This window comes from Impatiens glandulifera, chromosome 8, assembly GCF_907164915.1.
Source record: "Impatiens glandulifera chromosome 8, dImpGla2.1, whole genome shotgun sequence".
NCBI lineage: Eukaryota > Viridiplantae > Streptophyta > Magnoliopsida > Ericales > Balsaminaceae > Impatiens > Impatiens glandulifera.
The window spans coordinates 8,374,944-8,397,997 of record NC_061869.1 but is presented as its reverse complement, the minus strand read 5'-3'; the positions used below and the strand labels follow the sequence as shown (position 1 = coordinate 8,397,997).

Genomic DNA, 23,054 nt, shown 5'->3' with positions numbered 1-23,054 from the left:
GTTGAGAAGTACTTGCTTTTTTTTTTTACTTATTTGTTGTTTTTATTCTTCTAGGTTTAAGCTAAAATGACCCTTATTAGTTTTGGACATGAAAGAACTAAAATAATGTAAAAAAGTATGAACTAAATAGTTATATACACAAAACATAATTATGTACAGCAGAAATAACAATGAATAAACTTCAATCATTAAAGTAAGAACATAACTTCATAATGAGCTGAGGACATCCTAGATTTCCTTTTTAAAATTTCTTCAAATTGATACAACTAGATGGTCCCCAAATAATTGTTGGGAAAGTAATATATATGAATGATAAAGATCTTTTACCATCAAATCCATTTTTTTTTACAATATAGAATAACAACATAATTTATTTTATGAATATTAAAGAGATTTCACACCTCAATAAAACGGTGTATTTTGTAGGAGTTTATTTTGTCAATTAAAATTACTTTGGATAATTGTCAAAATAAAGTAAAATTATATATTTTTTATTTAATATATTGGAACGATACTTGGTATAATGTCAAAAGTTTAGTTACACATATAGGTATAAATGTGACCGTTAATAATATTTTGATTCTTGGTCCAGTAGTTTAGAGATTAAACATTTGATAGTAGGACGCAAACAAGTGTTCACATCTGAACAAGACGTTATACGTTGTATATACAATTTTTAAGCAGAGATATAACAATTATACGCTAAAACAAAAATATCGACAAATTTATACATTTTCTAATGATGTAATCATCTCTAATTGTTATGTGCTATTGTAAGATATTCAAATGATGACAACTCACATTTAAATAATAAAAAAAGAGTGATAGATGAGAGAATTTGGGAGAGTGAATGACGTGTCCCTATATCACTGGCCCCGAAAAAAGGATAAGGGTGAAGAGAGAAGAAAGAAGAGAAAAAATTTATTAATTTTTCGACTAATAAAATTGCGCCACATAATTTCATCTCAATTTTTTTCTCTTAACTTCTCTCCCAATCATTTCTCTAATAAACCTAACATAAATCACTTTATTATATATTTAGACTAAATGGTCCAAATAATAGCTAATCTATTTCTTTGCAATAAAATATGCTTGTACTACCATAAAATCAACCACCTATAAACATAGAATAAACTATATAATTTTTTTCTCAAAAGAGAGGTGATTTTAAGATGAAAAACATAACATTAATGCAATAATAAGCCATAATCAGATTTGATCTATTTATAACAAAGAATATCTTCTGTCAATAAAACGTGATTAGTAAAATTTCAAATTACATTCTAACTTAAATAGTATACATATTAGAAGATGTCCAACAATTCCTTAAAATAAATCTCAGAGATACTTTGCAACATACTTTGCTCTTTAAAATCAGTAATACCTAAAAAAAAATGTATATTATGTTACTACATACAAGTCGTTTTTGTGTTCAATTCATTCGTCGTTAATAAGTGTAATATGACATAATATTGTGACAAATTGTATTAAAAATGTTACAAATTTATATATTTTCAAACTCACATTGAAGGATAAATATAACCCAAATCACTTTATTAGATCTCTCACAAGCGTTTTTGGATGCTCATGTGCTAGAATTGCGTTAATGTTAAATAAATATTAAAATTAGAAGTAAAAAGGTTTTTATTTATTTCTTTGATATATTTTAAGAATTTTTTTGAATTATTTTTGAACATTTATTTTAAGTTAGCATGACAGTATAGTTTATATATAGTCATGAGTTTCATTTAGAAAATTCGTAATTTTTAAATCTTAAAAATCACTCTTATTAGTTACTGAGCTATTTTAATGAATTTGTAAATATATATTTTTTTAATTCACCTTTTATATAAGATTATTTATTTTATCATGATTTATATTTTATTATTATTATTATTATTATTATGATTTTTTTAAACATATCAAATAAACATAAATTTTATATTATTATAGTCAATATCATAATTAGACTAAATATCAAGTTTGATTTAGTTTATTCCAAAAGCTTACCCTTGTGTTTTTAATTGTTATAATGTGTTTAGTAACATATAGCTTAATTATTTGCATTGGTGTCTCATTGGGTATGTTTAATAATTAAGTTGTTCAATATTTGTTTTTTTTAAACAAAATATTTTTATTTTTTATTTTTTTGTTAATATCACATAGCCCTGTTTAATTCAACTTATTTGTCTCAATAACTAATTCCCAATCACAACCAATAAGAAGAATCAAAGTTTGGTTGAAATGGGTTAGCTAAATGATTCAGATTTAAGTCTTCGTTCACGATCGTTTAACGAATAAGTTAAATAATATATATCGATTAAGTATATTAAACACACTTAATGCTAACGCTAACACTTCAAATAAATTGAATACAACCAAACTTGTATTTTAAATGTCATTTAACAAAGAAAATTTGAGAAAAAAATGACGTGACGCAATCTAATTCGTTAAAAAAATAATAAATTTTATTAAAAAATTATTTTCTCTCATTTTCTCTCAATTTCCCTCCCCCAATCACACTCCTTTTAACCATGGTAATTAAAATCAATATTACTACATAGGAATATATTGAGCACAGTAAAAAAAACATATGAAAAGTGAAAATTGACCGGAATAAGTTTTTTTTAACTCCTATTTGATATTTTTCTTTGTACGCTAAAAATGGAGACAGGCTAAAATCCAGAAGTGGAGAGCGAAAGTGACGTGTCAAAAAAGGACATATAATTTTTTTTTTAAATATTTCTTTCTCTTTCTCTCTCCTCGGAGGATTGGATTTGGATTGTCCTCTAATTGGGTCAAAGCTTCTTCTGGTCAAAGAAACCCTGCAATTTGTGGTGGCCCACCACTTTCACTACCCCTTAGCTGGAAGGACAGTCCCAGGAAAAAGTGTTTCAAAAGTCTGCTGACGTGGCACTCTAACAATCTTTCGTCCCCCTTTTTTTGGTCTCTCCGAACCCCTCCAATGACGATATTGCCCCCCCCCCCCTAAATCACATTTTAAAATTAATTTTTAATATATAATATAAATGTACAATTCATAATTCTTATTAAGTGATTATTTGAAAAGCAAAATAAAGTCCATTCCCAAAGTTATCTTGATTATAGTCTAAGACTGGTGTTTAAAGTGTAGACAATGTTTGAAAATGTTAATTCTTTTGTTATTTATGAGAATTTAGTGTTTTAAAATGTGAGATTTCATTTACTATATTTAATTAGAATGTACCATGTTTTAATATTTTAAATTGTTGAAAATAGCTTATAAAAAAATTCTCATACAATGTTAACTATAATTATTTGAAATCAGCCTACATGAGAAGTGAACATTTACACTTTACATTAATTTGTTGATGCCTAGATCAATGTGATTGAGTTAGTTTAGTGAATCTATAGAGTATGTTAGCCTACCAACTTTTATTTTAATTAAAATATTTCAATCACAATTAAATATGAAAAAAGAGGATGAAAATTAAGGGATAATGAAATCAATTAATCCGTCCAAATCGAACTAATCGAATAATCTTATTCAATACCATTAGTAAGATTCAACCGTTCAACTATATATATGAATGAAAGTTAAAAAAACAAAATAAAAAAGACATTTATACATTATAAACTCATGTCTTAATAATTAAAATTTTCTATAATTCAAATATAAAAGGGAAAATATTTTGGTTAAACCAATTTATACATAATATTATTATTGTTACTATTATTGATGTTATCTTTTCTTTTAAAAATAAATTAAGTATACTTAAGCCTAGTTGGGTAAGTATCATTTAAACCATTTTTAAAATTTTATCATTTTTAAATATATTTATCTGAATGAGATTAATTAATTTATCAATTAAAATATTATATATTTTAAAAAAAATATATTAAATATTAATAATAACACAACTTGCAATGACCCATAACATACCAATTTATCTAAATATCCTAAATCCAAATAAGTCTAATATTTAAAAAAAACTTGTTAGGAGCAAATAAAATTAACGAAACAATGATATCGTTTGTGGAAATGATTTTTTGAGTTTTAAAGAAAAAAATCTTTTTGATAATTAAAAAAAATAAATCTATTTCTAGGATAAATATCTCAACACTTTTATGTTTTTTTTTTTATTATTGATGGGTGACTAATATCTGAAGTCTTTTGTGTAATATCACTGAGATTCATTGGGTGATTTTCAAGTCTTTGAATAGTTATTGAGAAATTTGGTTGATGCAACTAATATGACATGCATACATAATTGAATTACCATCTCAATTATATTTTGGTGAACTATCTGGTTTGAGAGAAATCCTCGAACTTTCACTAATCATAGTCGTATAATGTGTATCATTTATAATGTTATTATTATAATTCTTTCTGAGATTTAATAGTTCTTTTCGATGACTTATGAACTTCATAACATACTGAGTACCTTTTTTATTTTTAATTATTTTCTCTTAATGCTATGCTTTTGCCATTTTTCTTAAATAAATTTCATCATTTTTAATATAAATGAATCTTTTTCAATAAATAACAAATTTAAAATTGATCAAAATACTTTTATATTTTTTCTCTCTCTTCTTTTGTGGGTTAATAATAGATATTTTGATATTTTAATAGATAAAAAGAATAATTAGATAGATGAAATGATAGTTAAATTTTAAACAAAAATTCTTTAAAAAAAATCTAAAAATTCAAAGACCAAACAAACTCTATGAAACTAATGATCAATACAATTTGAGTGTAACATTTTTTTTTCATACGGGCGGGAATCAAAACACTTTTAAGTAGTTGGGCGCGTTTGATTTGATGTTTAATTCGAGCGTATAATGTTTACTTACACTAATTTTGCGTTTAAACTTTAAATGCATTTTTTTCTTGTAGCTTCCTTTTTTATATCCAATAAGCCAGAACAAATAAATTAAATATAAGCTGAAATCTAATAAATGTACACGAAAATAAAGGTGAATAAACTTAGGTTAAAGTGAATCAAACTTATGTTTGAATTTATTGGTCATTGAGTTATTTTATATTAGTAGTGTAGTTAAGCAAATGATTAGCATTATTATTATTATTATTATAAAAAAATGAAAGACCAGCTGTCCCTTCATTCTTTTCACATAGATTCTGTTTCCTTTGTACTCTCAAACAGACAGACCAAATCACTTTGGGGTCTCTCTAATTAACCCTTATAATTAATCTCATTGGCTAATAAAAACATCATTAAACCCTAAAACACACATACTCAATAAAAGCATCAAAATCGAATGATGATCGCTGCTCTTAGGCACGTGCATCCTAACTTGCAGGCACACAAATCTCTCTCTATCTCTCTCTAATCTCTTCTCTTTTATGAAATCTTCAAGTGTCAGTTTGAACGGATATATGTGCTTGGCTTCAACCTTTGAACCTTTTAGCCTTTTCCAATATATATATATTTATGATTTCTCTCTGTAATTAATTATTATCTTACTTTCTTCCCACTGGTATGAATCAATAGGTTATAGATTTTGGCTATAACCTATAAAGATTGAAGATTCTTAACTTTCTTTCTTTTGAACATTTGTTTTTTTTTAATAATTTGTTGTTCTTGAGAATAACCCAGATCGGATATGTGAAAAAGATCAAATTTTTGTTAGTGGGTTTGTTTGTTTGTTTGTTTGTTTCCAATGTGATGACGGCTAATGAAGGAAGCAGCAGCGGTTTGAGAGATTATCGAAAAGGAAACTGGACTGTACAAGAGACAATGATTCTGATTGAAGCAAAGAAAATGGATGATGAAAGAAGAATGAAAAGAATAATTGGAGATAACACAACAACTGATCAATTATCAACCGGCAGAGGAAAACCAACTGAACTCAGATGGAAATGGGTCGAAGATTATTGCTGGAAAAATGGTTGTTTTAGAAGCCAAAATCAATGCAATGATAAATGGGATAATCTCATGAGAGATTTCAAGAAAGTAAGGGATTATGAAAGAAGATTGGAGAAAGGTAAAGCAGATCATCATGAAGAAACTCATGTCTTAATATCTTCATCATCTTCTTATTGGAATATTGAAAAACATGAGAGAAAAGAAAGGAATCTTCCTTCAAATATGTTGCCTCAGATCTATGAAGCATTAATGGCGGTTGTAGAGAAGAAAGGTGGAGGTTTGAGACAGCAGATTGTTGTTCCTTCTTCTTCTTCCATTGGATTAATCCCCACAAATCCAGTTTTACCTCTTCAATTACCTGCTCCGCCGCAACCGTCACCGCCGGCGCCGGCGCCGCCTCTTGTGCCACCGCTATCTGCAATGCCAGTTTATTCTCAGCCATTGCCGGCGGCCACTGTAAGTTTTGTCTCTACCACCATCTACAAAAATAATTATTTTTTATAATGTTTTCAAAACCCTAAAAACATAAATTGCAATTCATATTTACATGTTTTGAGACTTTATTATATTTAGAATGTGATCAAATTTGTAACAAAATATTTACATGTTTTTTTTTTAAATATTTTTTTTTATTTGGTAAATAAAATGTTGCTAAGTATATTCACAAACCCTAGCTAGTATAATTTTCTCCAATCTCTAATACAATTTATCTTATCTAAAACTTATAGAAATTAAATTATTTTTTTAGATGACCTAAACCCTAAATTGAATTATAAAAACTAACATAGAATTGGGACCACAACATTGAGTGATATTAATGGTGGATGTCCCCTTTTTATTATTAATAATTTAATTTAAATATATATAATTAAAAAAAAGAGTAATTAATTAATTAATTATATTGATTTTGTTATGAACCAATTGAATTCTTTACATGTGCATGGATATGGACAACTAGATCATTGGAAGCATAGATTCTGACACAAGTGAGGATTCAGACTCGCCGGAGCCGGCAACAAAGAGGAGGAGAAAAGGAGATGCTGCCGGAGGAGTGGCCGGAGAAAGTAATACCGATGATAATAGTAATAAAAATTCAAATATTGATGAGGCCATTTCGAGAAGTGCTTCGATAATTGCAGAAGCCATTAAAGCTTGTGAAGAAAGAGAGGAAAGAAGGCATAGAGATTTGGTGAGATTACATGAAAGGAGATTGCAGATTGAAGAATCTAAAGCAGAGATTAATAGACAAGGAATTAATGGTTTGGTTGAAGCTGTTAATAAACTTGCTAATTCAATTCTTGTATTGGCTTCAAACAAGACTCATCATCAACCTTCAAGTTCATCCAAGTGATTGATTCATCATCATCATGATTTGATCTTCTTAATTCCTAGCTATAAGCTAGCTAATTTATTAGAGAAAAAACTCCATATTATTGTTTCTCATGATAATCAGAGAAAAATCAATAGTTTTTATTTTATCATGATGATTGAGATATATATATTAATTAATATGATTTTAATGTATATAAAGTCATTTAAGTATTCTCTAAAATGCCCATCTTTTTTTTTTGTTTCTATTGCGATTTCTCATGAGTCTAACTCATAGATGAACCACAGTTAGTCAATTATTCAGTTTGTTCGAAAAACTAATATTGAGTATGTTTTATACGTTTTACTTATATTTTTTTGTACTATACTTATTCACACTTGTAAGAAGAATCAAACTAACCCATAATTATTTTTTCAATTATTCAATGAATCTAATTATTCAATGAATCTATCCATCAAAGTATCAAAATACTCTAATAAATGGACAACAATTATAATTGGAATTAAAATAATTATAAAATAACATAACATGGATAAGTCTAAATATAATATTTTATATAAAAAAAGTTAGTTTAGTGATAATAATAACTAACCACTTTTTATTTTAATAAAATTTAAAATTTAAATACAAAATAACATTATTATTATAATATTATAATAATTCAACTAATTAAACTCAACTAACCTAATTTATTTTATAAAAAATATATATTTAGAAAAAAAAAAACCCAATAAATTATAAAATAACATAACATCAAACAAGTTCTATTTGTTCCAAACATTTTATTTTTGAACAATTTTATTTCATTACAACAAATTGTTTAAACAAAATGAATAAAACATTCTTAAATAAATAAGAAAATGAACAACAAACAAGTCTAAAAAGAAGAAGTAATTCAAAAAAACATACTAAAAAGAAGAACAAAGACATCAAAAATAAATAACACCAAATAAAAACTCTAGTCATTTTACATACGTTATCTTTACTACCCGAAAGATTATTTAAGAGTAAAAAATGTACAATCTAAATGTCCACCAATTTGGTGAAATTAAATTTGAGATGAGATTGTAAGGTACTAAAGGATTTGTATAGAAATGAAATGAGTTGTAAAAAAAATTAATTTTTTTTTAAGCAACCAGTATTAGCATTATAACTATAACCACGGTTATCTGTCTTGCCTCGCTTCAACTCAAAGCGTTTTCGGATTCGGAATCGAATGATTAACTCCGATTAAACTCTAGTTAAATCATGTGTAGATGATGGTATATATATAATATATTATGTAAGTGGGTTTGGCCGGAGAGATCGATCAGAATTCAGAACTGGCAGTGGCAGTAATGCAGCTGGTGTGGTGGAGCCGACCGGTGGCAGAGCAACAAAGTATGGATCCCATCCCCAAAAGACCGGTCAAACGGAGACCGGTCAATTATATCATCTTCCCTCTTTAATATATTTCTACATGTAATTACTATTTTATCCATCCCTTAAGGAACTGTTTGTTTTTTATATTATGCAAATTTTGAAAACGACAACCCTATTCGTAAAAAGGTTCAATCCTAACCGATGCCAATAGAGACTAAACAAACAGAGTTATAATATCAAATTAAATATTTACTGTACCTACTCAGTACTACAGTTGTACTCATGAATATTGTCACGTAATGATTCCATCCTTTTTTTTATTATTATTATTTATTTTGTCTATTAGTAATTCAAGTTAATTTCAGACATTGTTTCATAACTCCACCTATTTTTATTTTATTTAGTTCTTGTTCAGTATTATTTTATTGTAATAAATTCAGTACTAGCTGATTTTGAAAAGATTTGTATTTTTTTTATAAAAACTTAAAAGATATTAAATATAAAATGAAATGTTATTTGATTAAGACTAATAAATAAATAAAAAAGAACAGCTATTTTTTTTTAAAAAAATTTTATATATATTAAAAATAAAAAATAATCGTTTAAACAAAACATGACATTAAAAAAATACTTAATAAATTATCGAGCTTGTAAATTCTTGAGAAGAACGATTAACTCACGACAGAATCTAATGGTTTTCCTAAACGAATCTCAGGAAGTATAATAATAATAATAGTATTATAAATGATACGCATCGGACAACTACGATCTTTGAAAATTTGATGATTTCTCTCTAATCAGATAGTTCATCAAAGAATAATTGGGATAATAACCCAAATATATATGTAGGTTTATCACATTTATCGTATCCATCCAAACTTTGCAACAACTACCTAAAGATTCGAGTATTATCCAATGAATCCCAGTAATACTCCAAAAGTCTTCAAATACTAGTCATTCCCCGATAATGCAAAAGTAAGTTCTATAAAAAAAAAGTTATTTATGTTTTGAATTAGGGAATTATGATAAATAAAAAATTGTATTAAAAATTTAATTTTTTATAAAAGTACAATTAATTGATTATTTAAAAAACATTTGTTCAAAACTTATATATTTTATTTTAACCATCAAATTATTTTATTTATTAACTAAAATATTAAAATAAATTTATTTTATTTTTATAAAATTTAAATAAGAAAATATTATAATAATTTAATAAATTTAAAACTCATCTAACTTATTTTTATTTATTAAATAATTAAAAATAAATAAAAATAAATAAAAATAAAAACTCAAATAACCAACATTAAACAATTTTTATTTCTTTTATTTTTTTAGTTGTTGATAGGGCATCTTCATTTGATAAAGGAAAATATATTTAGCTGCATGTGGAAAAGAATAGTAAGTAGTACAGTCAATTATTTATAATAATAAGCTTATATATAATGTATAGATTTTCGTAGCTTATTTTCTGTCTATATATATAGTTTATTTTCTTTTATAGAGGCTAAAAACTTTGTATAATTATTTTGAGTCACTTTTATTCATAATGTTCTTTTCAGATGAATCTAACTTATTGTAATTTTGAACTTGAATATAACTACAATGTCTTCTTTGATCTTTTCCAAAATTAAATTGTTGAGTTTTTTTTTTTTTTATTATTTAGGACATTTTCAAATGAAAGTCAGATCTGAAACAATTACTTGTGAGAATATGTCAATATGAACATTGGGCAACTCTTCTTCTTAAAAAAAAGGGATGTTAGAGTATATATGGTTAATTGATTTGATTTTGTTACTATATTATTTTTATTAATTTAAATACAAAGTTATTATATTACTTTTATTAATTTAAATACAAAATTATAGTATTTCGCGTTTATGAAAGTTATTTTAACTATTGATGATGCTCTAATAATTTATTATTATATTTTTAATAATATTTTTTTAAATGTTTTTGTTGATATTTTATTTTCTTCGGCTATTGTATTCTTCAAGTCTTTTTCAGTTATTATTTTATCCTAGTAGTTAATATCTATATTTTGGTTGGTCTTAATTCAATCATATCAAAATTTTGACTAATTATTTAGCCAACACACTATCATCCCGTCGTTGAATGAATCTCAACATCCACGAGTAACATGAGAGTTCTTTCAGTTGTTGTTTCACCTTAGCATTCAACACTCATATGATTCTACATTTTCGTTAGTTTATTAGTTAACACATTATCATTCTGTAATTGAATGTATTTTAACACTCAATAACTTATCAAGTTTAAAAAATATAACATCAACATTTCACAATCTCGTGTTTAATACAAATATCCAAATCTTTTTATTTGAGCTTCAAAAGGGATGTTATAATATAAAATAATATATATAAGATATATTATCACAATATTATGATAATATCATTATATTATTATATCAGTTTCCTTATAAATTTATTATAATGTCTATATATTAGACATAATTTATGTAACTCAATATATCATCCAATACAAACAGAATGAGAAATATTGTATTTGATGATATATTGAGTTACATAGGTCATGCCTGTTATATAGACATTAATTAGACTGATAATGAAACTAATATAATAATATAATTATGTTATTATAATATTGTGATAATATCTTACTTTTTATATATATATATATATATATATATTATTATATATATATATATTTTATTATAACATTCTTTCTCAAACTCAAGATAAAAAAGAATTGGATAACTTAAGGTTGAAAATGAGATTGTGAAATATTAATTTTATGGTATTCAAGCATGATAAAATCTTGAGTGTTGAAATTCATTCAATTACATGATGATAGTGTGTTGAAATCTCATTGTATTCACTACTAAGGTGAAACAACAACTTAATAACTCTGAAATTACTCGTAACTCGTAAGTGTTAAGATTCATCAAACAATGGGATGATAATGTGTTGACTAATAAACCAATGAAGAAGGTTCCCATGGGCATTGCATGTTGGTGAAACAACAACTGAAAGAACTTTAATGTTACTTGTGAGTGTTGAGATTTATCCAACGATAGAATGATAGTGTGTTGACTAAATAACTTGCAAAAATCTCATATGATTAGATTAAGACCAACAAAATAGGCATTTACTATTGGGATTAAACAACAACCGAAAAATAAAATAAAATATAATAGTCGAAGAAAATAAGAACATCAACATAAACATCTAAAAGAAAAATATATTACTAAAAATATATAATAATAAATTATTATAGTCCTCCATTATTGGCCAAAATAACCATTAACCATTAATTGAGACAAAGACTGAGATTTTATATATTCAAGAACGAATATAAGACTATAATACCAAGTTAAAATAATGAGAGGATTGTGTTAAATGATATATAGAATTACATATGATAAATTGAATATATAGACATTATAATATATTATAAAGAAATTGATAAAATAATATAATTATATTATCACTAAATTATGATAATATTTTACGTATATATTATTTTATATTATAATATGTTTTTTATGTAATACTTTATTTCAAAATTTTATTAAAAGTAATAACTTTTTTGTTATTCACTTCATAAGATTTTTTTATAAAAAAATAGTTTAGTGGCATTTTAATAAAAAACTTAAAAGTGGAGAAATAGTTCGAGAGTTAAGATCAAACATAGACAAGCTCTAATTTTGACAAAGAAATAAACAACAAACCGAAATTAGAAACAACAAAGAGAATTACAATAAACAAAAACTGCCTAAAACGTTTTGAATTTGATTTTGCTGGTGACTATTCCACAAGAGATATTACATATTTGTAATTAAGCTCTAGTTTTCTTCATTCTTCTGAATTCCTTTGTAAGTATGAATTAGTGCATTGTCGTTTGCAACTAAATCTTCTCAGACTTTCTCTATTGATCTGCGTATTGTACTATAAATTTTTTTATTTCTTTCCCTCCATACATTGTAGATCAATGCTCCATAGAAGCATTCCATCAAATTTGTGTAGAAGTTGTCTCTCTTCCCTTTTATCATTATAATTTCTTTGATTTCATTCTATGTTCCTGGGAAGTTTAAGATGTTCATATTCCTTGGAAAATTAGACCAAAGTATATATACGAAAGAGCATTCCTCAAATAAATGATTTATGCTTTCCTCGTTCCCTTCACATACTAGATAATTAACATCAGGTATATTCATGTATTTGTGAATTCTATTTCGCATCGTCAGTCTCAGCTTCCTATAAATCAGTCAAATGATAAATTGGTGTCGAGTAATTATATTTGTAGACCAGATTACTTTATGTTAGTCGACCACTTGTTCCTTTGTTCTAATGTTTTTCCATGCCAAACTAGCAACAAACTTTCTATTTCCCAAGATAGATTGTCAATTCTTTTATTGAACTACAAATTACTAATCAAATTCAGAATTTTGTCTCCTTCTAAAATTTGCCTCATAATTGATTCATATTTTCCATCATAAGTTTCTCTAACCGAGAATCTTAGACAACTTCTTCTGATTCTGCATCCTTGAAATTCATCTTTTAATACAATGGGATTACTTTCTAGCCAATGATCATGCCATAATAGTAACCCCTTCCATTTCCTATGGTGCACTACATCATTTTGTAAGCATCATTAATTGATCTTATGATTTTTTAGTGATCATGCCATTTGATCATTGATTGCACATGTCCAGATGCTTGATTCTCCTTTCATAAATCTCATATGACCCGTTTTACCCATAAAGAATCAGCTTTCTACTTCAGTGTCCATAGATGACGTATAGTGAGTGCTATGTTCTTTATTCTCAAAGGTTAGACCTCATTCTTCTTTGGGAGTATAAATATTCTCCCATTTGACTTTTTCTCCCTTTGTCTTGTGTACCCCATATATAGTCTCCCATGATTCTGTCTATTTCAACCATAACCTTTTTTGGAATAACTATTTGATGCTCCCATTAGCCAATTATTATCATTATAACTTTTTTCACGAGTTCTATTTTTCCTACATAAGACAATTTCTTAGTTGCCAATCTCAATACAATTTTTCTAACATTTTCAATTAGTGGTCTAAAATGTGAGCATTGGAGTTGTCAAGATGATAGGGGAACTCTGAGATATTTCACTGGTAGAGAACCTTCTTCTATTTCCGTGATGTTGACGATGCTTTCTTTCAGTTCCTCCTTCACCCCTCCATATAAAGCTTGCCTTTTATCTTCATTGATGTGTAAACCTGTAATACTTGAAAATTTGGTTAGTGCTTCTTTGATTGTACTAACAAATTTAACATCTTCATGAATCACTAAAAATAGATCAATAGTGAAACATATATGAGTTATAGCTTCCTCCTTGCAATACAGGTGAAATTTAAAAATATGACTTCTCATGATCTTTTTAAAGATGTAATCAAGAATTTACATGATCATGACAAAGAGGTAAAGAGATAGAGGATCTCTTTGCCTAACTCTCCTTTCACCCTTAAAGAAGCATCCAGGAATGTCGTTCATGTTTACCACAAAGTGAATGGTAAAACACATTGCATAATTCATTCAATAAAAATGATTGAAAACCCTATTGCTAAAGGAATTTGTGGATGGAGTCTAATCTGATCGAGTTAAAAGCTTTTTTATATCGATTTTGAAAACCACACGCGGTGATATAGATTTCTTACAATATCCTTTTAATAAATTTCGCATTATGGGAAATAGAACATAATGTTGATTTCCCTAATTCTACAAGTTTATCAATGACTAATTTAAAACGATGTGAAAGAATTTTGGAAATTATTTTGTACATAACGTTGCAACATGAAATAGGACGAAAGTCCTTAATTTTTTCTAGATTGAATTTTTGAGAATCAAATTCAACACTGTCACATTCCACTACTTCAACATTTTTCAATACTAGAAGAATTTAAAATACTATCACAAACATCTTTTCCAACAATGTCTTAATTTTCTTTGAAGAAGCTCACATTGAAACCATCATGTTCTAAACTTTTGTCTCCTTTCATTGAAAATAGTATATTATTTTCATTTCTTTAGAACTCATTTTTTATATCAGTTAGATGCAATTTTTTGAGCTAACTTTTCTTTGAATAATCTGTTGAAACAACGTGAGGTTATATTTTGACACTGCAGTATCTAGTTTAGTATCAATCAATCCCTTGTAGTAGTTGATAACTTCATCATGAATTGCTTTTTGTCCTTGTATTTTTTCTCCATTGGAATTAGTAAGCATGAGCACTTGTTCCTGAAGTTTCTTGAAGAGCATTTCTCTTATAGAAGAAAGAAGTATATTTATCTTTTAATGAAAACTAGTTTTCTCTAAATTTTTGCTTTACAAATCTTTTTTTTATCACATAGATCTCTAAATCTTGTCCACGCCTCCTTTTCTTCCTCTCTTTTATTGGCAAGATTTTGAGTTCTCGGTAATTTACTTTGTATGTCATCCAACTTCATTCTAGCTTATCTATTCTTTTTGAAATTTTACTATATTTTTTGCGATCAAAGTTGTTTAGTTTTCTTTTCAAATACCCAAATGTACTCCATAAGATTTACAACAACTCTTGTTGCTATAGCTAGACTTAGAATTGAACTCAGCATAATAATGTCACCAAAAGAACCATAGATGCTATGTTTTGTTGTCAAATTTCTAAACATAAAGATATTTTGTTGGTTAATTTAAATCATCGTTTTTTTCGAATAAAACTGTTTATAGAAATCAAATTGGTTTCAACAAATGAAAAATCAGAATGTAGTAGGTTTGATTCGATTTTGATAGATATCACTCAATTTACTTACACTTTAAGTCTTGTTATTGTCTTCTTATGCAACTCTTTACACTTAAAGAAACTAAGTTGATTGAGTGAAAATAGGGAATGCTTATGTAGGAAAATTCTCATTAAGTGTCTGGTTCAAGCTATTTTTATGGACTTAATATTTATTTTTAAATTACTCTAAGTTAATTATTTTTGTAGCAAACTTATTGACACACTAAACCAATTTACTGAATACATATAGAGACTTTGAAAAAGAAAATTTGACAGAATGTGAGCTTGAGAAACCTTAAAAATTTGTAATCAAGCTTTTATTATACAATCACCAAACTTGTAGAGTGATACAAGAAAATTAGGAAAGAGGAAAAATATGAAAATAAATAAATAATGACACTTGTATTCTTAATCTTTTATAGAAAAAATAAACACCAAGAAAATAAAAGAACATAACCAAAAGTTAAAAATTGGTATATGTATAACCCATCATTTATTTTATTTAATTTATAATAAAAATATCTTATATTTTTTTCTTAAGCATTAATTTTTATGAAATTATAATACTCTTTTAAATATTTTCTTATAGTATTAAACATTTTATAACTCTAAACTAAAAAAAGTATTTAAATAATTTCAATCCAGTTAGAGTTCTAGCTCTTCCGTGTGGTATCTCACCGATGGCTTAAGGCTCGGAAGAGACCTTCTTCGCCTTCCACCTAACTTGCACATGGAGAGTTCAAAGCGGGGCCTTTTTTTTGCCTTCCACCTAAGTTGCACAGGAAAAGTCTAAAGTAAATCTTAAGACGCAGTAAAATTTCAATGGATACAACTATGATTGAACGAAATGTAAAAAATGTGATTTTTTTATCTATTTGAATAAAGACTAATTGAGTATGTCAAGATAAAATTTGTTTATCAGATAATTTTTCGATCGCTCAAAATATTTATGTTCACCCAAACAGTATGTAACACTCAACTATTTAATCAAGCGCATAATAAGTTAGAAGAGAGGATATATATGCCTACTTGTCTCGTCTTTAGATCTGATTTCATAATTGTATTTATTAGAATTTATTAATAAATTATATTTTAAATAAATTTAATCTAAATAAAAAACATTATCTATATTCAAGATAAATAGTAAATAAACTTGTTCAGATCTGATCTATAATATCTAATTAGACGGTTACACAAAACAATTTCCAAAAAATTAAAAATTAAAAAAAAGTTTGTCTTATTAACCAATACTAAAGTATTTATATATTTAAAGTATTTTAATCAAATAAATTCAAAATTTTCAAATAAACCCATCATCTTGAAAAATATAGTCAACGAAAGTAGATAAAGCCCCAACCTGAAACACTTGCACTGACCTAACTCCTGTAATAAGATGGCCGCCGCTTTTGGTACCGCCACCGTCGCCGCCGCCGCCGCCACCTTAGCCGGAAAAAGGGTTTCAAATGACATCCATTTCTGCTCCCATACTACCCCGCGGTTCATTCGAAGCGGATGGTCTCTTGCCCCTGAGAAACTACAGATCAAAGCATATTCTACTCCAATTGGAGGTAGATCCGTCTTCCAATCTCTTCTCGATTCTTTTAATTGTTCCAAATCGTTAACATTATCTGTCGCCTAATCACACTGTAGAGAACCCAGCTCGTTCAAGGTCTTCAATCGTGCGAACCGCAGCTGTCCGGCAATTAACTGGACCCATTACTGCAACTGAGGGTTTACGTTTTGCTGTTGTCAGTTTCCAACTTTCTATTTTAATTTGATGAATCTTGAATTGCTCAGAGTTCTAACAAGGTACCATTCTATATTGGGTTGCAAAGGTTGTAGCCAGATTTAATGAAATTGTGACAAGACCCTTATTAGAGGGAGCTTTGGATACTTTCAGAAAATATTCAGTTAAAGAAGAAGACATTGATGTAAGAAGCTTCTTCTTTGATGAGTAGATCTTAGATTCCAATTGTTTCAATTTTGCCTTTGAAAATGTAGTAATGATAATAGATGTTTTTCTTCTTTTCATCAGGTAGTGTGGGTTCCTGGTTGTTTTGAGATTGGTCTAGTTGCAGAAAGGATGGGAAAAACTCGCAAATATAATGCAATCTTGTGTATTGGAGCTGTGGTATGATTTCGCTATCTTTCTCAATTATCATAGAATAAAGTGAAATGGCTAGAAGAAAGTTAGCCATATTTATAGTTTTAACAGATTATGATCACAAATTTTGTAGAACCCATGTAGATTTCATTTGACAGGTTCACAAAAGAACCAAACATCCAACTGAAATTTGTCATAATGGTTTATAATGTTCATTCATTCATTCATATGTAATGAATAATAGATAAGAGGTGATACCACGCATTATGATGCTGTGGCGAATTCAGCTGCATCTGGAGTTATGACAGCTGGTCTAAATTCAGGTTTGTTTTTAACTCACTTTCAATCCCATGAAGGGATTAGAATAAAAGCAGCAGCCTTTGTATTGAATTGTTTTGAACAAGGTTCAGGTCATGTATGATGATGATTTGGTAGTCACTGTTTTAAACAAGGTTATGAGATGGAATTGAGATGTTTCGAATAAATGTCATTCTCATGGAACTTAACTGCAGGTGTTCCTTGCATATTTGGTGTTTTGACATGTGAAAACATGGATCAGGTACTATACAATTTTTTCTTCACAGTGGAATCTTCATTTCAACGATAATCATTGTTTTCTCTTTTGTGTGTAGGCTCTAAACCGCGCTGGAGGTAAATCAGGGAATAAAGGATCAGAAACCGCTCTTACAGCTGTAAGTTTTATTAGTTCATGAAATTTTTCATCTTCATCACTTCAATGGTGTGTGTCATACTGCGTTTGAAGTTGATCCGCGACTGATTTATTGCGATTTGTTTGGATTTGTTTTGCAGATTGAGATGGCATCTTTGTTTGAGCACCATCTAAAGCCTTAATCATTTTGGATTGAATTTTCACCTTCATAATAAAGAAACTGCAGAGGGTTGGCTGTTTCATGTCTCATTGTGGTGTTGAATAACTTCTGCTTTTAGCAAAGAATAAAAATAAATAACTTCTATGTTATTTTTCAAATCTCAATTATGTATGTGTTTAATTTGAAGGGAGAGTTAGAACTAGTAGATTAAGCAAAATAGAATCAAACCTATAAAAAAATCAATGGAAACAATTTTAATTCGATCTAATTATATATATATATATATATATATATATATATATATATATATATATATATATATATATATATATATATATATATATATATATATATATATATATATAATTAATATTACACTTGAACTTGAATTAATATTTGTATGCTGAATTGTTCTAGGTTTAAGCCCGGTTCAAAATAATTTTATTATATATTCTAAAATATAAGTGATATATATATATATACTTTTGCACCCTAAATAAATAAAATCATTAATATAATTATTTACCTGAACTCTTTTGCATCTTTATAATATATATATTTTTTTTAATTATTACTATTTTTGTAGGATTATAAATGTAACAATTATTACTTTTTAAAATATTTTTGTAATAATATAAATATTTAGTTTTTAAGTTATAAATAATTTTAATTAAATGTTGTGTCATGGTTTTGGCCTGCCGACACAATAGTTAGATTTCTAACTATTATCTCTGGATTTATGTGAATTTATTTGTAGACATCATTTAATAAGATGTTTTTATTTTTATTTTAATATTTTGGGATTATATATGTGAACTTGACACAACAGTTTGATATTTCTTTTATCATCTAGTCTTATATATTCAATTATTTAAATTTAACGTGTAAATAATATTAACATAATAATAATTTTAACTATTACACTTTTAATTAATATATTTCACGTTTAAATCAAATAATTTCAGTTTTTTAAATAAATTATATACCGACTCTAATATATCAAAAGATTGTATGACTGTGCTTATAATTTGTAATTGGCCACTCATTTCATTAAAATGAAATAACTGTTAAATGAAATAATATATTTTTAAATGAATTTGAAATTTATTTGAGTGATATTTTAACTTTACTTTTAAATTATATATCAGTCTTAATAATAAAATAAAAGGGAAATTTAACAAAATAGTTTTAAAGACCAAGGTAAATGAGTTTTTGAATAGCGAACAAAATTAAATACGTTAATGATCACATTTTCTTTTGGACGAAAATGGCCCGTTGCGAAAAGTTTATAATCGCGAGACGCAACCCTCGCAACCGGAATTCGCGAGACGCAACCGGAAATCGCGAGACGCAAATTTTATTTTATTTTTGTGAATTTTTCAAAAAATAAAATAAAAAAATTGCGTCTCTCGATTGCCGGTTGTGTCTCTCGATTGTAGACTTTTCACAGAACATTGTGGACTTTTCACGTGGCATCCGGTTGCTCTCGCGGCATGGACAATTTCGTCAAAAAAATATAAAGTGGTCACCAATCCATTTTAAATTATGCGCTGGTCAAAAACTCATTTACCCGAATATTTATGACCATTTCGTCAAATTTTCCAAATAAAAACATTAAAATTTAACTTTAAAATTCAATAAAAATTAGGAAATTTTATAATAAAAAAGAAGAAGTAAGTTTATTGATTGTGATTAGAAAAAGATATTTTTCATCTTATCCATCTGTGTTTTGGATACGTGTATGAACATGATTGAATTAAGTTAATGATAATTATAATTATCTTCATTTATTTCTTCTCTCTCAAGAAACATAATTTTTCCAACTCTTTTCTTACAGATTTTGACTTTCAATTTCTACTCCATTTCCAATTGATCTGAATCATCTGTTGCCGGAATCGGAATCTCTCTAGATCATTCGATCATCGCGCGGTATCTGAATCAGGTATAAAGAATATATACGGAATTTCTCTTCCATTGATCTCGTACACAATGTTGTTGCATCTGTTTAGCTTATCTTATGAAGTTCATTGTTCAATTTCACTTGCAATCATAGTTCATGTTCCTTACGAACAAAATCTAGCATCCGATCTACTTTCAGCTTACTTAAATCTCTTCATCTTCTATCTGAATGTTATTTCCCGCATTAAGTAAACGATTAATGAATATATGCTTCTGATTAGATTAGATTAGATTCAAATCACCACATTCTGGATCTACAAAATGCTGATGCGAGAATCTTAATCTTGTGAAAGTAGAAATTCTGTTTATCATTTTGAAAGAATCTTTTATTTTGCATATTCGATCTATCATGGTTAGGTTTACACTTTACAGTGACTCTGGTTGCTTTCTTTCACTTTTAAATTTGGAACTTCTCTTGTTGAAGAGTGAAAATTCTAATGATCTTAGTTATGTTCAATTTCACTTGCGATCATAGTTCATCTTCCTTACGAACAAAATCTAGCATCCGTTCTACTATCAACTTACTTAAATCTCTCGATCTTCTATCTGAATGTTGTTTCCCGCATTAAGTCAACGATTAATGAATATATGCTTCTGATTTGATTAGATTCAAATCACCACATTCTGGATCTACAAACTGCTGATGTGAGAATCTTTCTCTTGTGAAAGTTGTCTTTTATAATGTTCTATCTTATTATTGAAGTAGAAATTCCGAGGTGCTGATCTGCATCTACAGGATCTTATTGAACTATCATGGTTAGGTTTACAGTGAATCTGGTTGCTTTGCTGAAGAGTGTCAATTGTAATGATCTTAATTATGATCATCTAACATTTGTTTGAATCATGCATGACTCAGGAGGATTGTTATGGCATCATCAGATGAACCAGAGATAGTTGGAAGGGGTTTTCTTGACAAAAAAGAAGAAGAAGAGAAAGGCGGATTCATTGAAAAGGTTAAGGATTTTATTCATGATATAGGTGAAAAGATAGAGGAAACAATTGGATTTGGAAAACCAACTGCTGATGTTTCTGGCATTCACATTCCACATATCGATCTTCACAGAGCAGATATAGTTGTGGATATTCTTATAAAGAATCCAAACCCTGTTCCGATTCCTCTCATCGATATAAGTTACTTGATTGATAGCGATGGAAGGAAATTAGTTTCTGGATTGATCCCAGATGCAGGCACAATTCATGCACATGGTTCTGAAACAGTTAAGATACCAGTTAGCATTATATATGATGATATCAAGAGCACTTATGCTGACATTAAGCCTGGGAGTATCATTCCTTACAAAGTTAGAGTGGAACTCATAGTGGATGTGCCTATTTTCGGGAGGTTAACTTTGCCACTTGAGAAAACAGGGAAGATCCCTATTCCTTATAAGCCTGATATTGATCTCGAGAAAATACAATTCAAGAGATTCTCTTTTGAAGAAACAACTGCTATTCTTCATCTCAAGCTGGAAAATAAGAATGAGTTTGATTTAGGTTTGAAAGAATTGGACTATGAGGTTTGGTTGTCGGATGTTAGCATTGGAGGTGCTGAACTTGCACAATCTACCCAAATCGATAAGAATGGTATCAGTTATATTGATATTCCAATCACCTTTAGGCCTAAAGACTTTGGCTCTGCTCTTTGGGACATGATCAGAGGAAGAGGCACTGGATACACCATGAAAGGGAACATCAATGTCGATACTCCCTTTGGTGAGATGAAGTTGCCCATTAGCAAAGTGGGTGGTACCACCCGCCTTAAGAAGAACAAAGAAGATGGAGGTGATGATGATGACGACGATGATGAGGTACGTCTATTACTTTCTTTCCTTGTGAATATTTATGGTTGGTTTTCTAAGACAATATCGGTTTTGTATACCAGGAGTAAGTAGGGAGGGATGGATCGCGAATAATGTTCGACATGTGTGTGCCTACATGGACAAATTTGACATGTCGGTTTTGTACTATTTATAAGTTGGACCTAACCAAACTCGACTTTTGCAAGACTCTATAATTATGGACGGTTTTATCTGGTATGTAGCTAATGTCTTGACAACATTTGCTTGCGTGTTGGATTGTTTGTGTTTTGGAGATTGTTGTTTTGGATTTATATATGGTTATAACTTGTTTGCTTGATAAAGCATTTTAGGTCCAAAATCTATCTACTTTTTTAGCCTCTTGGTGCATGATTTTGCTTGGATGATACTTATGGTCCTGTAAAGCATCTTGAAAGACTTGTTTTGATGATCTAAAAATATACCATTGATATATATATATAAAGACCTAGAGCTTATTGCTTGTTGGGATGAATGGATAAATTTACCCTAACCGGTTAGACCTAAGGTGTGTATAGAGAATCAATCGAACTGATCAAACTGAATTACTGGCGGTTTTGGGTCGACTTAGTGGCAGGATTGTTAGGAAACAGGTAAATCCAGACCAGCCCAATTCCAGCTAATTATTTCTCGAGACGACAATATCACGAGTCACGACGTAGAACACACGAACCGGGAATATGGTCCAAGCCTTGTTCAGGATAATCAAATTTCTCAACCAGATTCAAACCTAACTAAATACCCATAATTTTTTTTTAGAGAAACACAATGGTTAAAATTTAAGTGCTAACTAGTAATAGAAACAGTGCAATTTAATAGGTTGAAAAGAGGCCGAATGTATATAATATATTTTTTTAAGAAATATTAAAGATATAGAGTTTAAGATTAAAATTAATACAAATGATTTCTTATAGTTATTTTTTATGAGAAAGTGGTCTATTTTATGGAATGTTGCATGGACCACCCCTTAATAATAAGAGTTAATTTGTAACAATTACT

At 28.1% G+C, this 23,054-nt stretch overlaps 3 protein-coding genes across 3 annotated transcripts; all 3 read left to right on the top strand.

Annotated features, from left to right (window-relative positions):
* Window positions 1-5,264: 5,264 nt before the first annotated feature.
* On the top strand, window positions 5,265-7,285 carry LOC124912886 (trihelix transcription factor ASR3-like). Its single transcript, XM_047453523.1, has 2 exons — window positions 5,265-6,323; window positions 6,826-7,285. The coding sequence occupies exons 1-2, from the start codon at window positions 5,667-5,669 to the stop codon at window positions 7,216-7,218; spliced, it is 1,050 nt and encodes a 349-aa protein (XP_047309479.1). The 5' UTR covers window positions 5,265-5,666; the 3' UTR covers window positions 7,219-7,285.
* Window positions 7,286-16,640: 9,355 nt separating this feature from the next.
* Window positions 16,641-18,449, top strand: LOC124912147 (6,7-dimethyl-8-ribityllumazine synthase, chloroplastic). Its single transcript, XM_047452710.1, has 8 exons — window positions 16,641-16,895; window positions 16,978-17,075; window positions 17,163-17,258; window positions 17,363-17,458; window positions 17,676-17,754; window positions 17,944-17,990; window positions 18,064-18,123; window positions 18,242-18,449. Exons 1-8 carry the CDS (start codon window positions 16,721-16,723, stop codon window positions 18,281-18,283), a joined length of 693 nt encoding a protein of 230 aa, XP_047308666.1. The 5' UTR covers window positions 16,641-16,720; the 3' UTR covers window positions 18,284-18,449.
* Window positions 18,450-20,048: 1,599 nt separating this feature from the next.
* On the top strand, window positions 20,049-22,310 carry LOC124911732. Its single transcript, XM_047452239.1, has 3 exons — window positions 20,049-20,203; window positions 21,077-22,028; window positions 22,103-22,310. Exons 2-3 carry the CDS (start codon window positions 21,087-21,089, stop codon window positions 22,106-22,108), a joined length of 948 nt encoding a protein of 315 aa, XP_047308195.1. The 5' UTR covers window positions 20,049-20,203; window positions 21,077-21,086; the 3' UTR covers window positions 22,109-22,310.
* Window positions 22,311-23,054: the final 744 nt, after the last annotated feature.